The sequence below is a fragment of the Culicoides brevitarsis genome, chromosome 3 (genome assembly GCF_036172545.1).
Source record: "Culicoides brevitarsis isolate CSIRO-B50_1 chromosome 3, AGI_CSIRO_Cbre_v1, whole genome shotgun sequence".
NCBI lineage: Eukaryota > Metazoa > Arthropoda > Insecta > Diptera > Ceratopogonidae > Culicoides > Culicoides brevitarsis.
The window spans coordinates 10,279,161-10,292,440 of record NC_087087.1 but is presented as its reverse complement, the minus strand read 5'-3'; the positions used below and the strand labels follow the sequence as shown (position 1 = coordinate 10,292,440).

The 13,280-nt window shown below is 31.9% G+C and overlaps 4 protein-coding genes across 5 annotated transcripts; 2 read left to right on the top strand and 2 right to left on the bottom strand.

Annotated features, from left to right (window-relative positions):
- Positions 1-984: 984 nt before the first annotated feature.
- LOC134834639 (N-alpha-acetyltransferase 20) lies at positions 985-2,082 on the top strand. The gene is made up of 5 exons (XM_063849374.1): positions 985-1,124; positions 1,180-1,295; positions 1,351-1,480; positions 1,547-1,694; positions 1,767-2,082. Exons 1-5 carry the CDS (start codon positions 1,072-1,074, stop codon positions 1,842-1,844), a joined length of 525 nt encoding a protein of 174 aa, XP_063705444.1. The 5' UTR covers positions 985-1,071; the 3' UTR covers positions 1,845-2,082.
- A 1,172-nt stretch (positions 2,083-3,254) lies between these two features.
- On the bottom strand, positions 3,255-5,551 carry LOC134834603 (uncharacterized). 2 transcript variants are annotated; one of them, XM_063849335.1, is made up of 3 exons: positions 5,374-5,551; positions 3,533-5,313; positions 3,255-3,477 (listed from the first exon to the last, which is right to left on the bottom strand). In XM_063849335.1, exons 1-3 carry the CDS (start codon positions 5,502-5,504, stop codon positions 3,371-3,373), a joined length of 2,019 nt encoding a protein of 672 aa, XP_063705405.1. In that variant the 5' UTR covers positions 5,505-5,551; the 3' UTR covers positions 3,255-3,370. The 2 variants fall into 2 exon arrangements, with proteins under 2 accessions (XP_063705405.1, XP_063705406.1); XM_063849336.1 differs by having other exon boundaries at positions 5,393-5,479.
- A 1,770-nt stretch (positions 5,552-7,321) lies between these two features.
- LOC134834226 (uncharacterized) lies at positions 7,322-9,021 on the bottom strand. Its single transcript, XM_063848811.1, has 2 exons — positions 8,877-9,021; positions 7,322-8,819 (listed from the first exon to the last, which is right to left on the bottom strand). The coding sequence occupies exons 1-2, from the start codon at positions 8,979-8,981 to the stop codon at positions 7,581-7,583; spliced, it is 1,344 nt and encodes a 447-aa protein (XP_063704881.1). The 5' UTR covers positions 8,982-9,021; the 3' UTR covers positions 7,322-7,580.
- Positions 9,022-10,608: 1,587 nt separating this feature from the next.
- On the top strand, positions 10,609-13,280 carry LOC134834237 (uncharacterized). The gene is given in 3 exon segments (XM_063848822.1): positions 10,609-11,866; positions 11,869-12,975; positions 13,034-13,280. Coding segments are annotated over 3 exon segments (2,454 nt in total). The 5' UTR covers positions 10,609-10,659; the 3' UTR covers positions 13,174-13,280.

Sequence of the window (13,280 nt, the reverse complement as noted above, 5' to 3'; positions counted from 1 at the left end):
AATTTACGAGTATTTTCTGATGAAATAATTTTTGACCTAAATTTTTCTTATTTTTTGTGATTTTTCACTAATTTTCTTTTAATTTTATATTTTTAAAAATTTATTTTGATATTTTATTAATTTTACACAGATTTTTATAAGTTTTTCATATTTTAAAGCTTTTTTGCGATTTTTTTAGCTTTTGATATTTCTTTTTACGTTTTAACACAGCGACGATCAAACTCCAACTGAACCGTTTCGCTATAAAATTCACGATTGTGAATGAAATTTTTGCGCATGCGCATTGAGTATTTTTATTGGAGAGATCATTTTCGCGCCTTTTTTTAAGAGATCAATTAGCTTTTTTTTATTTTTGAGAATATTTGACTAAAAATGTTTTAAAAAAATATTTTTTTTTTTAGATATTTTTATAAATATAAAAATAAATAAATAATAGAGATAAAAAATCTGAAAGTTTTTTCAGTTGATCAATATTTTTTATTTTTTAGGTTAATTTTTTATATTTAGATTGGTAATTTAAATTTCAGTAAATTCCATGTTAAAAATTAAAAAAAAAAAATTTTTTTTGAAAAATTTGGAAGAAAATCCATCTAAAAATTTACAGAAAAAAAAAATTTTTTTTGAAACGAAAATTTTTAAATAATTTTTTTAAAAAACTTTTTTGAAAAACTGATGTCAAAAAAAAAAAGAAAAATATTATCGCGATCTATTTAAAATTTACCTATTTTTGTAAATTAAAAAATAAATAAATTAAATTAATTTTAGGTTCAAAAAAATTTTTTTCAATTATTTCAGATTTCATAAAGCTCCTTAATTTTTCTCGCAATTTATTTTTTTTTAATTTAATTTTTAATTAAATAATTAATTTTTTAATTAATTAAATTAATTATTTTTAAATTAATTTTCAACCAATATTCGACAATTTTTCCTTCCAATCACTAACGGAAAATTTCAAATCCATTGGAAGAAATACAATCTGGGCCAATTTCACGCCCAGTTGAACTTCGAAATTCACTCTTGGAAGTAAACAAGTGAAAAATTCGGTCTCTTGATAAAAATAAAATCATAAAAATGACAACTTTAAGGCCTTTTGTGTGCGATGACATGTTCAAATTCAACAATGTGTAAGTCCCCTTTACCTTTTCACTCATCAGTTTTTCAATTTTTTCAATTTTTCAGCAATTTAGATGCATTGACTGAAACCTATGGACTCTCCTTTTACATGCAATATTTGTCACAATGGCCCGAATATCTGCAAGTTGCGGAATCCCCAAATGGGGAAATTATGGGATACAGTAAGATTTTCTCTTGAAAACTCCATTCAGCTTCTAATTTTGCGTTTTTTTTAAGTCATGGGAAAAGCAGAAGGTTCGGGCGAGAACTGGCATGGACATGTGACGGCATTGACTGTCTCGCCGGATTATCGTAAAATGGGACTTGCTTCGATTTTGATGCAATTTCTCGAAAATGTATCAGAAAAGTAAGATTTTTTTTATTAGTTTTAATTCAAATTTTAATAAAAATTTAATTTTTAATTTTTTTAAAGGAAAAGATGTTACTTTGTTGACTTGTTCGTGAGAGTCAGTAATCGAGTAGCGATCAATATGTACACAAATCTCGGGTATTCTGTATTCCGAACGGTGCTGGAGTACTATCTGGGCGAGACGGAGAACGAAAATGCGCTGGATATGAGGGTAATTTTTAATTTTTCTTCGTTTTTAACCAATTTTTAATAAAATTTTATTTAAAATTGTGATTTTTTGTAGAAAGCACTTTCGATGGATGTTAATAAAAAGTCTATTATACCGTTGGCGCATCCTGTGCGTCCTGAAGACATCGAATAATAATTACTTTAATCGATTTTTACCATAATTTGTCGAAACTTAAAAGCAACATGCGGATTTCTTCAAATTTTAATAAAAAATCTCAAGGAAATTAATTTAATTTAATTTTTTTAAGTCTCATAGAACAGAATTTTGTAATATTTTATGATTTTTAAACAAAAAATATTGCTTATAAGCTTTGAAAATTTTCAAATAATCAAGATTTCAATAAAAATTTTGACAGCTGTCACTTTATTAATTTTACAGTTTTATTCATAACTTTCAATAAATCAAATTCAATTTCAAAATAAAAAAAAAGTTTTGAAATACTATTTCATACCAATGACAAAATTTTTACAAATTTGGGCCCTCATAAAAATATTTGTCCAAAAGTTTTAAAAATTTTTTTTTTTGAAATTATTTTTAGAGAAGGAATTTCATGTTAAATTTCGTAAAAAAATACAAAAATTCTTAAAAATGGAAAATATTTTTAAAAAATTTTGAAAATTCTTTGAAAATATATGGAAAAAGGCCAAAAAATTGTCAATTTTGATGAAATTTTCAACTTTTTTTTAATTTTGCCCCATTGCATTTTCGGCTTTTGAAATGGGGCAACAAAAACATAGAAAAAAATTTGGAGCGGCCTAAAGTTAAAATAAAATATTTATTAAGGCGAATAAATTTAATATTTTCATTTTTTGTCCCATGAGGATTTTCTCGAGGGGGGGGGGGGGAAATAAATATTTTTGAATTTTTTGTTTCTAATTTTTTAAAGTTTTTAGACGTTAAACGTTGATTCTTAACATGTGTTTAATTTTAGTTTATATTATTTTAAAATTTGAACTTAAAAGTAAAGAAAAATCAACAAAATCTCCCAAAATAAAAATTTTTGAAAAAAAATAATTTAATTTTTTGTATAATTTTACCATAAACAGTAATTTTTCATGATTTTTTAATATAAAAATTCCAAAATATGTCAAAAATATTTGTATTTTATATTTAATTTTTATTTTTCCCCCTGAATTTTTTCGACAAAATCCGAGGGGGGGGAGACAAAAAATGGATATATTAAATTTATTCGCCTAATTAAATTTTATGTTGAATTTTCTAATGTAATAGTTTTAAAAAATTAATTTGATGAATATATTTTTAAAATTCATCAAAATTTCAAAATTGTTAATATGACCTAAATTTAAAAAATTTTTTTAAAATATAAAAAAACTTAAAATTTTAAAATATAATTTTGAAACCTTTTAGTTTTTAACCCAAAATAAAAAAAAATGCAAAAAAAAATTAAAATATAAAAAAAATGTATTCTTTGTTTTGTTATTTTTTTTTAAAATTAGGTATTTGCTTTTCATCGAGACATTAAAAAATTTAAATAAAAATTTAGCAATTTTTGGAATTTTTTTTAATCAGTTTTTTTTTTACAAAACCTCACAGGGCTTTATTTTCAATAGACTTTAATTACAAAAAAATTCATACGTTTCATCTTACAATACATTCAAAGTGTCAATGTACATTAAAAATTCACTTAAAAAAAAATTTTAGTCTGCAAAAACTGCTTCATAACCGATTAATTTGACACGAATTGCCTTACAAGTACGGGCATCTTTAACAATTTCAATCACTCTTGGTGTCTCCCATGATAGCTCTGTAAAAAAATTTCTTTAAAAATCAAAATTTTATCGAAATTCACCAAAACTTACTCAAGAGAGTTACAAAATCCTCTTGATTTGGGATACTTATGATATCAGAAATTCCTATTTCCGATCTTTTCATTAAACCACAGATCGTCAATATCTTTGCAAACATTTTGATCAATTTTTTTTCGTTATCTGTGTACTTAAATTGATCCTTATTACGCGTTTCTTGTTCACGAACCAAACTTTGGAGCATCGGTTTATGCTGAATTTCAAATTGCTTGTCCTGAATTTGCTGAATTGTTCGCATTGTGGGAGCCTCAAAGATGTGAATCACGGGAATTTCCGGAGTTTCGTCTGCAGTTTTGTTAATTTTGCGTTGCAGGTCCGTTAAATTGATGTTTACGTGTTGCGTGTTGATGACTGCAGAGTCGAGATGTTGTTGTTGCTCATTCAAAATGTGATCAAGCGTTGACATTAATGGCAAGGGCGAGTTTTGGACTTGATCGCGAATGGTCGATGTTCGACGGGTACTTGCTTCTTTGATCAAACACGTGGAAGGACGAAGAATTGTCGGTTTATCGATGATAATTGAAGGATTTGAGGCGGAATTTGATGCTTTTTGGGCGAGATGATTTAGCAAATCCGTGTTTTGAACCTTTTCAGTGATGTGCATGGCAGCAAAAAGTTTCTCCGTATCACTCAGACCCATTTCGTACGGAATATCAAGCATTTCATCGTCATCCTCGTCCTCGTTGGGATCAAATAAGCGCAAGCCATGATATCGACGTTTCACGAATCGACCAAATTTGGGAACATTATGCCCTACAAGTGTCGTCGGGACTTTTCGAACACGACGTTGACGCAAAACGGGCTCCGTTTCACTGACATCCGTCAAATTTGGCAACAAAAGTTGGGGTGGCGGCTCATTTGGCGGCTCTTCAGTTGGTTTAACTTCGACAATTGTGTCAACGTTGGGCACGACATGTGGCTGTACCTCGTTCAACGTGTCAGTCATCAACGGAATTTGATCTGGAACTTGAGTTGTGACCGGTTGAAGCAGTTCCGGGACCTCATTTGTGTCATTTACCGACATAAAAGGTTGTCGTGGGCTCTTTGAAAGGCGTGTCACTCTAGATTGTTGCTGATCTGCTAAAACCGAGACATTTTCGTCACTCTTAATCGAGAAATTTGTTGTACGAGGAGCAGCAGTAGCGCGTTGTGGCGAAATTCGGAGCTGAGGAACCTCTAAATCAAAAGCCGTAAAATTATTTTCCAATATTTGTTGGTTCTCCGGAAAGGTAGCGGTCATATTTAATCGAAGATCGGACGGAAGAAGCTCAAGAAATTGTCGTTCGACTTCTTGAGGTGTCAAATTGTTGCCTCCAAAGTCATCAAGTATCAAATTTTCACCACCAAAATCGTTGGGCGCCATTGAATCCGGCATAAAAGAGCTCACAGCACCAATTTCTTCATTGAGAGTTATGGAATTTTCTGCCGAAACATTGGGATCTTCACGCATTTCAGCTTCAAAAACATCCAATGGAGCTAAAGTTGTGTAAAATTTATCCAATTCACGAGACCAATCCATGCTACGTGGCTTGACGTGACGCAAAGGTTCCGGAAAATACTCGGGATCGTCGCCGTTTCCGTATCCTGGTCGTTCGTTTGGATGCCAAGTCTTCTTTTTCTTCGCCGGGTGCATCAATTGCTTGCTGAGAGCCATTGCCTGGTCATTCACTTCCCCATTCATCTTCATGCAAAAGTTGAAAGCTTGATGTGTGAAGTCGGATTGCTGTCCAAACGTCTTAAATTCCATTCGCAGGAACTCGGTTGGATCCATTTTGCTGTTTTTAAGGGAAAAATTGAATAATTTTGAGAAAAATACAATGAAAAATGCAACTTACTCCAATCGCATAACCTCACCATGTTTCAAGGGACTGTTATTTAAACACAAACCCGTGAATTTATCGATAATTTTCTTGTCATCTGGATGCCCAGCACGAGCATTGTCAATTTGTGGATTATCAAGAGGCATTTTTGCCTATAAAGTCACTTAAAATACAGGAAAATAAGGAAAATTCGTGGAATTTCACGAACGAGTGACGCTGACAACTTTAAAAATGTGACATGGGACCAAGAGCGTAGTTAGGCCGATACAATAATTCCAAATGTTTCAGGTTTCATATACCTTCTGAACATTAGGTAGGATGTATATCGAGTATCTTACAGAGTAAAAAAGTAAAATTTTTTAAGGATTTTATATTTTTTTCAATCAATTTTAAAAATTAGATGGGACGAATATTTTTTTTTTCCTCAAAATTAATAATTTTTCACAAAAATATTAAAAATGTATGAAAAAATTGAATTTTAAACTGATTCTAACGGAAATTTTGACTATTTTCAAAAAAAAAAATTAGGTCAAAAATGTACTGAAATTTGAAATATTTTTTTTATTTTAGATATTCGATACTCGATATCTCGATATTTGAGATAAAAATTAGGTGGGAGGAAACCTGAAACATTTGGGATTGTTGTTTTAGCCTTAACCAAAAAATTTTTGGAGTGACACGAAGAACAAAAAAAATATTTTTGAGCTCCAAATTCTAAAAATTTTCATTAAAATTTAAATTTTTTTAAGGGATATTGTCTTCAAATGGCCGAATTTACTCTAAAATTTAATTTTTTTTCGGAACGATCGTTTTTGATCCTAAAAAATCAATTTTTCAAGGTTATTTTCATTTATTTAGGCAAAATATTCATCATCATCGTCGATCCAGGCTGAGCTTCGATACTTCCTGAAGGAATTGCACCCAGTTTCGGATGCTTTTGTGCTTCAACATCAACATTAATAACGGTATCAGCCAAGGCTGCATGTAATTTTTGACCAAGTTGAGCATGTTAAAACAAAAAAAAATCATTTACGAGCCAATTTTTCGTCAAAAATTTCGATTTTACTTCTCTATTGACATCCATTTTTTGTGCCCTCTCCAAAAAATTGTTCAAAATATTTGATTTTTTTTGCCCCCCCCCATTTTTATTTCAAAAATTTTGGACTAAACTATTGAGTTTCATTTGGAGCGGCCTAAATAAAATTAAAAAAAAAAAATAATTTGAATAAAAATTAAATAAAATTATTAATTTTTTTTTTCAAATTTTAGAAACAAAAAATTCAAAAATATTTTTTTTTCGTATTAAAATAATCAAATTAAATATAATTAAATACAATAAAATAAAAGTAAGGCCGTTCCAAATTTTTTCCGATGTTTTTGTCCCAAAAGATTTTTTTCAAAATGGGGGGGGGCAAAATAAAAAAAAAATTTTGAAATACTTTTTCATACAAAATGAAAAAATTTAAACAATTTTTGGTCATTTAAGAATAATTTAGTTGTTTTTATGGTATTTACGTTAAGATTTGGTACTTTAAAATCAATCTCAGAGTACTTCAAGGTAAAAATTTAGACAAAAAAATTTTATAAAAAAAACCGTCAAAAAATTTGAAAAATATTATTTTGCAAATATTTTTGAGAATGAATTTTTCGTTTTTCAATACAAAAATTCTTGAAAATTGAAAATATTTTAAAAATTTTTGAAAATTTCTTGAAAAAATAAGGAAAAAGACCAAAAAATGGTCAATTTTGATAAAATTTTTAACTTTTTTTTTTATTTTGCCCCATTGGATTTTCGGCATTTGAAATGGGGCAGGGGACAAAAACATTAAAAAAAATTTGAAGCGGCCTTATGAGTTCATAAAGTTATTTATTAAAAAAATTACATTTTTAAATAAATAAAAAATTTTGCCTTTTATAGAAGTCACGTGATCAAAACTCAAAAAATTAATAGAAAAACGATCAAAATTTATTAGTCAATAACATTACTATTAGATAAGTTGTTCAACAGTTGAAATGCCTTAAAAACTACTTCATTCAAAAAAACTTAATTTTTATCAAATCTTAGTTAGTCATACTCCCAAAAAGGAGTAAAATTCTTCAAAAATGGCTTTGGAGTGTCAGTCTAGTGTTCTTTTTGTGCTTTTTTGTTCTCACTGAATTTTTTTTGTGGAATGTAAATAAGCTTGTTAGTCTTGTTTTGAGTGATTTTTCTTAAATTTTCTTCATTCTTTCACTGTGAAGAGCTCCGTTCGTCGTCGCAAGTTGTATCTGACGGAAGATTGTGACACCGTTGATGCCAGAGAAACACTTCGAACGTTTCTTGCAGGTGAAATTGTCTCATCATTCTCGTTGTCGGTCTCAACAAGCACCGGCAACGGGTTCGGCGAGGTTTTTCCAAAGGATTTATTGGTCACAAGACGAGGCGATTCCATTGGCGGCGTGGATGAGTGATTATTTGGCGAGGAAATTGTCGCTAAAGGAGGCGTTTTTGAGTATTCGCGCACCGTTCGCATCTTGATAAGCAAAATATCTTCCATTATTCGACGATTTTGTGCCTGAATTTCCTTCAGCAAGGTCAATTGCTTGCTAAATTTGTCCTCGTACTTGAACAAGTAGAAGGTAAAAAGCAGCACCGCGGTAAAAATGAAGATTTTTCGTATCATCCAGACGTAAGTGTCATGCGAGATGTTGTTCGGATCCGAATCTAGCGTTGTAACGATGCCCGGAAGAAGCCATTCCATCACAAAATTCCCAAATAAATTCAAAATCAGGTAAATTCTTGCCCCGGATGTGAACGAAACGGAAGTTGAAATCATAATTAAAGCCAACGAAACGGCAAAATACACAATTTTATCGATCATCGCGTAACGTCCCACAAGCCAGTTATGCAAAAGATGAAATTCCTTAAAAAGTTCCTCCAAAACTGTCCGATGGGCGATCGTTGATTCACGAATTTCCGATGTCAGCTGGTTCAAAGTCCGTTTTGAGACATTTAACGAGTCGGATAAATTTTTTCCGTTCGCAATGAGCTCTTCTTGCGCTTGCAATCCCTTTTTTTGGTGTTCCAGCAGGACATTTTGCAAGTCACTCGCCTCCCGGAGTTTTTCGCTGACGATCCTCGAATTGCTGCTCAACGAATTTATCGTGTTTTCGGTTTCGCGGTGCCAAATTTGGTTTTGCAAGAAGTAACACATGTTCTGTGTTTGCGTGAAAAATTCAGTGTAAGCATTGTAAGCACGATCTGAGACGTCTTTGAGGCAAAGTCGCTTTAACGCGACAGTTCGTTCATTGACGCAATCGAGGGGCTCCTGGCCGCTCATCTCGAGGAAGCAATTTGTGAAATGCAAGGCGAGATCCGATTGCACGGAGTCTGTAAGTACGCGACAGCCCGTTTTGAGGTGTTTTATCGCTTTTGTCCAACAGTCGCTGTACTGCGGAAGACGAGAATTCTCTTCGAGGAGCTAAAAAAAAGTGAAACAAAAAGGTGAGAATGATTTTGGGATTGATGAATTTCTTACCTCGAGTTTTTCTTGCCCGCTCCTTAGCACTTCTGACGGCATGTTGACGAGGTCGAGACCATCGACGACGACTATTAAAGTAAATAAGGCCCATAGTTTGCTCATTTTTTGTGATTAATTGACATAGTTTTTGGGAGATTTTAGCGTTGATATTGGCGGTAAACAATTTCACGTGAAATTTGCAGCGGGATGATTTTACAAAATAGGGTTGCCAGATTCGTCTTTTTTTACAAATTTATTTCGTTTGATTCAAAATTTTTTAAATGTTTATTATAAATATTTAAATAAAATATTATTTAAAATTTTACCAATTCTGTCTTTTTTGAAAAATTATTAATCAACCATTAATTGTTCTAAAAATAATATTTTTAATTATTTAAAATAAATTCAAAAAAATAGAAGAAAAATGATTTATTTAAAAAAAAATTCACATTTATTTTGACCTATTGAGATAAAAAATTTTTAAAGCTTTCTTTTTATTTATTTTTTAAATTTAATACTTTTAATAAAATTTTAAAAATTTTAAAAAATGTTGAATTAGTCTTTAAATAAAAAAAATTAAATTTTAATAAAAATTTTAAACATTATTTTCAACAAATAAAATTATTTTTGAGAAATTATAAAAATTTTTTGATATTTAAATTTTTATATCTAAATTTTTATTTTAATTTGCGAATTTTATTTATTTTACTTTTTTATGAAAAAATTGTGTGATGAGAATTTTTGTGAGTTTTCTTTAGAAAAAAAAAATTGTCTATACATTAAGAGTAGATAACAAAATTTAAAAATAAACTAACATTTATTTTATAATTTTCTAGAGAAAAATAAAATTTTAATAAAAGGTGAAAACTTTGAAATTGAAATTTTAATACAAAGTCTAATTTTATTTGTGAGTTTTATTTAGTTAGAGCAATTTTAATTAAAGGTTAAAATTTTTTTCTTTTTTTTTATTTTATTTTTTTTCATAAATAATTTTTTGAAGTTATTTGATAAACCATAATTAAGATCAATAAAAATTAAAAATAATAAAAAAATGAAATATTAATTAATTTTAAATAAACTTTAAATTTGCAAAAAGCCTAAAAAATTGCATTTTCATTTAATATTTTTTTAATTGACTTTTAATAAATTAATTAAAAAATGATTTAAAAAAAAATTTAAATAAATTTGACATCGTTTCTAAATCATTATAAAAATCTCTTTTTCACACATTTTTTAAATATTTTTTTTTACCTAAAATTATTTAAATATCTTTTTTAAAAAAATTAACAAAATTCATTTACGGAAGAAAAACAAACAATTAATTAAAGAATTTTCCCTGAAATATTATTTGCTTAGGTTAAAAAATATAAAGGGCCGGAAATCACACTTTGTTCCTCTCTTTAGAAAAAATTTGCATAAAATAAACAAAATATCAGCTCAATATTGAAGAATGCGAGAAATAAAGTTCAGTTTTAAATAGTTTAGAAATCGTCAAGACTTCTTTTCCTATTTTAAAAAAAAATTTAAATAAAAAAAAATTAAAAAATAAAGTAAAAATTGCCAAAAACAATAAATAAATTTTAAAATAAATTAAATATACCTAAAAAATATTTTAAAAAATTATAAATAAATAATAATTTATAATTTAAAGAATAATTCACCAAAAAATTGAACATCTGGCAACTTTACAAAAAAATTTCTCATCAACTTCGACATTCACATCCCTAAATTCAAAACATCGTGAAATGAGAGGGAATCACCTTTGTCACTGAATGTCCCGAAAATTCCCAATAAAATCGTCATGTCGAAGCGTTTCAATCGTCTGGAAATCAACAAAGTCAGTGCCAAGCGCCCTCGGATCGACGTGCAACAAAATGACGCAAACAACGAAGTCACAGTCCGAAGTTCCTTCAAAGCTTCCATCACAACGTCTGCCAGAACCACAAACCCCATCGTCAAAGTCCCGAGCATGTCGGCATTTCCCGATGACGACGGCGACGACGATTTATTGGTCCTGATCTCGTCGCAGCTCGAACAAAAAGCAAAAGTTGAAACAACCCCCGCCCTGAATGACAGCTTTAACGCCTTCGCCGTGGGTGTCAGTCAAAAAACTTCGACCCAAATGTTCGTTCAGGGCACAAAAAACCTCCCGGAGCCCAAAAACGAGTTCAACGCATGGGACGACGATGACGACGACTTGCTGCTGTCGCAATTTAACATGGAAGAGAACAAAGTCACGCTGGAAAAACAAAAGGAACAAAGTCGAATGGCAGCAAAAAAGGCACAACCGAGCACCTCAAAGCCCGCTTTTGAGTTCAAAGTGCCGCAAAAAGTCGACGAAAGCGTAATTTTACCATCGCAGATGACAGTTTCCGACGAAGCTCGTTCAAATTTGGCTCAACGACGTCAACGCGCCAACGAATTACAGATAAAATGTCTCCAAAAGCACTTTGAGGAGCTGAAACAGTCGAAAAAGAAGCTCGAAGAAAAGGAAGCGGAGAGTCAAAAACGCTTAAATTCCCAAACAACGGAAATTACCTCCCTAAAATTCGAATTGAAGCGCCTGAAGACACTTTTGGAAACAGAAAAACAGGAAAAACTCAAAAATTCTGAAAAAATCAACAAGGAATGGAGCGAACGTCTCACGGATTTGGAAAAACAACTAAAAATCCACGAAATGGAATTGGCGCGAAAAAATTCCGAAATAATGAACGCTTCAATGAAGCGTCGAACATTAAACGGATCCTCCAATCATCACATCGGCAGTCCAGAAATGCCTTTGGCGCGTCCCCAAATCGACGTTTCCGACATTTTTGCGATTTGTCAGAAGCTTTGCCGCATCCCACGATCCCCGATGCGCGTCAATTCCCAAATTTTCCGCGAAATGCCCGCTTCGGCACTCGCCAAGAAGGAAATTTGCATCAAAGAATACGAACCGCTGACGATGGGATTGGCGAAACTCTTCATTGCCGACAAAGCTGACACAAAAATCGCGGAACAAGTCATTCCGTGCTAAAAATCGTCTTGAAACAGCTTTACCGGTACGCTCGTCGCCTGAAAAAGACCCGCAGAGGCGAATATTTGAAAGTTCCCGCTGCGGAAAGGACAAATTTGGTGCGAGCAATGCAGAAAAATCGACCTTTGAGGCTTTGTGAGACGCATTCGGGCCAGCAACCGACAATTTATGACGCTGCGGAGAACGTGAGGGATGAAAAATGTCTCGTAGCGCGTCGATGTCTTGCTGTTATCGCGGAAATGTGTCGCTTGGAGGTCTTTGTGAGAGTTATTTTAAAGGCAGATGTCAATTTTTTGAAAAAAATTATGTTAATTGTCGAGACTTTTGGCACGGCGAACGATTATCCGGAATATTCGGCAGTTATGACAGCCATGTTGAGCATCGCCCTGAACATTTATCGCAATACCCGAACACTAAAATCCCCGGAAACGGATAAATTATTGTTTTTCTTCGTCAAAGCCGTGATTCATTGTCGCCTCATGAGCTTCGAGACGTTGCATCAAGTCGCCGAGGTGCTGCAAGAAGTCGCGCTGCAACGAGACAAGACGTTTCTTGCCCATTTTTGTGCCAAAAATTGTGATATGGTTGAACGGAGTAACCTTTCCGCTGGGATTTTGCGTTTCACGAAGGGTTCGTGTGCCTTGCAAGTCTTCGGAGCGTGTCTCGAGACAAGTATTCAGTACAATCGGGCATTGGATGCATCGAAAATTCACACAATTGCCGAGACGGCGATGAAAATTCAGCGATTTTTGACGGTAGCGGAGGATTTGCAAGTGTCGTGGATGTTCCAACCGCCCTTTGGAGACCCCGCGCCAATTTGTCCGTGCATTCCGAAGCTCATTTGCGGCTTTATTCAGCTACTTCACACGTGTTTGGCGGCTTTTCAAAGCAATCCGCAAGTTTTGGACCCGAAAACGATGAGTTACTTAACGCAGGACGCCGTAATTTTGCTCGGGCGAACCTTTGAGCAGTACGAAGAGTACCAAATTGATATTTTCACGTATGGATGCGGGGCACTACTCACCGTCAAATCAAGTTTCAAAAACGCCGTGTCGTTAATTAATCAATTTCACGAGAGATTTGAGTTTGAAACGATACATGGTGAGAAAAATTTCTGAAAAAATTTAAAAAAAAATTATTAAAAAATATTTTTTTACAGTTCGATCCTTGGAAATCCTGAATAATCCGAAAATTCTCATGGATTATGAGGAAGACGATGAAGACCAGCCGATGGAAGAGAGTGACGACTCTGAATTTGATAGTTTCAGTGTTGAAGATGACTACAGGAACAAATATTAAATATTTAATTTATGTTAATAGATTTCGATTAAAATTTTTCATTAAAAATTCAGTTGGTCGATTTTCTGTCAAAATGCTTGAAATTGATTGACAAGAAGAAAAGTTGA

Excerpts from the sequence above, each read along its gene's own strand:
- LOC134834603 (XM_063849335.1), bottom strand. The coding sequence starts at position 5,504 with ATGCCTCTTGATAATCCACAAATTGACAATGCTCGTGCTGGGCATCCA. Across the intron at positions 5,314-5,373 it reads GGTGAGGTTATGCGATTGGA|CAAAATGGATCCAACCGAGT; the intron begins GTAAGTTGCATT and ends CCTTAAAAACAG. Across the intron at positions 3,478-3,532 it reads GGATTTTGTAACTCTCTTGA|AGCTATCATGGGAGACACCA; the intron begins GTAAGTTTTGGT and ends ATTTTTTTACAG.
- LOC134834639 (XM_063849374.1), top strand. The coding sequence starts at position 1,072 with ATGACAACTTTAAGGCCTTTTGTGTGCGATGACATGTTCAAATTCAAC. Across the intron at positions 1,296-1,350 it reads TGGGGAAATTATGGGATACA|TCATGGGAAAAGCAGAAGGT; the intron begins GTAAGATTTTCT and ends GTTTTTTTTAAG. Across the intron at positions 1,481-1,546 it reads CTCGAAAATGTATCAGAAAA|GAAAAGATGTTACTTTGTTG; the intron begins GTAAGATTTTTT and ends ATTTTTTTAAAG.
- LOC134834226 (XM_063848811.1), bottom strand. The coding sequence starts at position 8,981 with ATGAGCAAACTATGGGCCTTATTTACTTTAATAGTCGTCGTCGATGGT. Across the intron at positions 8,820-8,876 it reads GCGGGCAAGAAAAACTCGAG|CTCCTCGAAGAGAATTCTCG; the intron begins GTAAGAAATTCA and ends ACTTTTTTTTAG.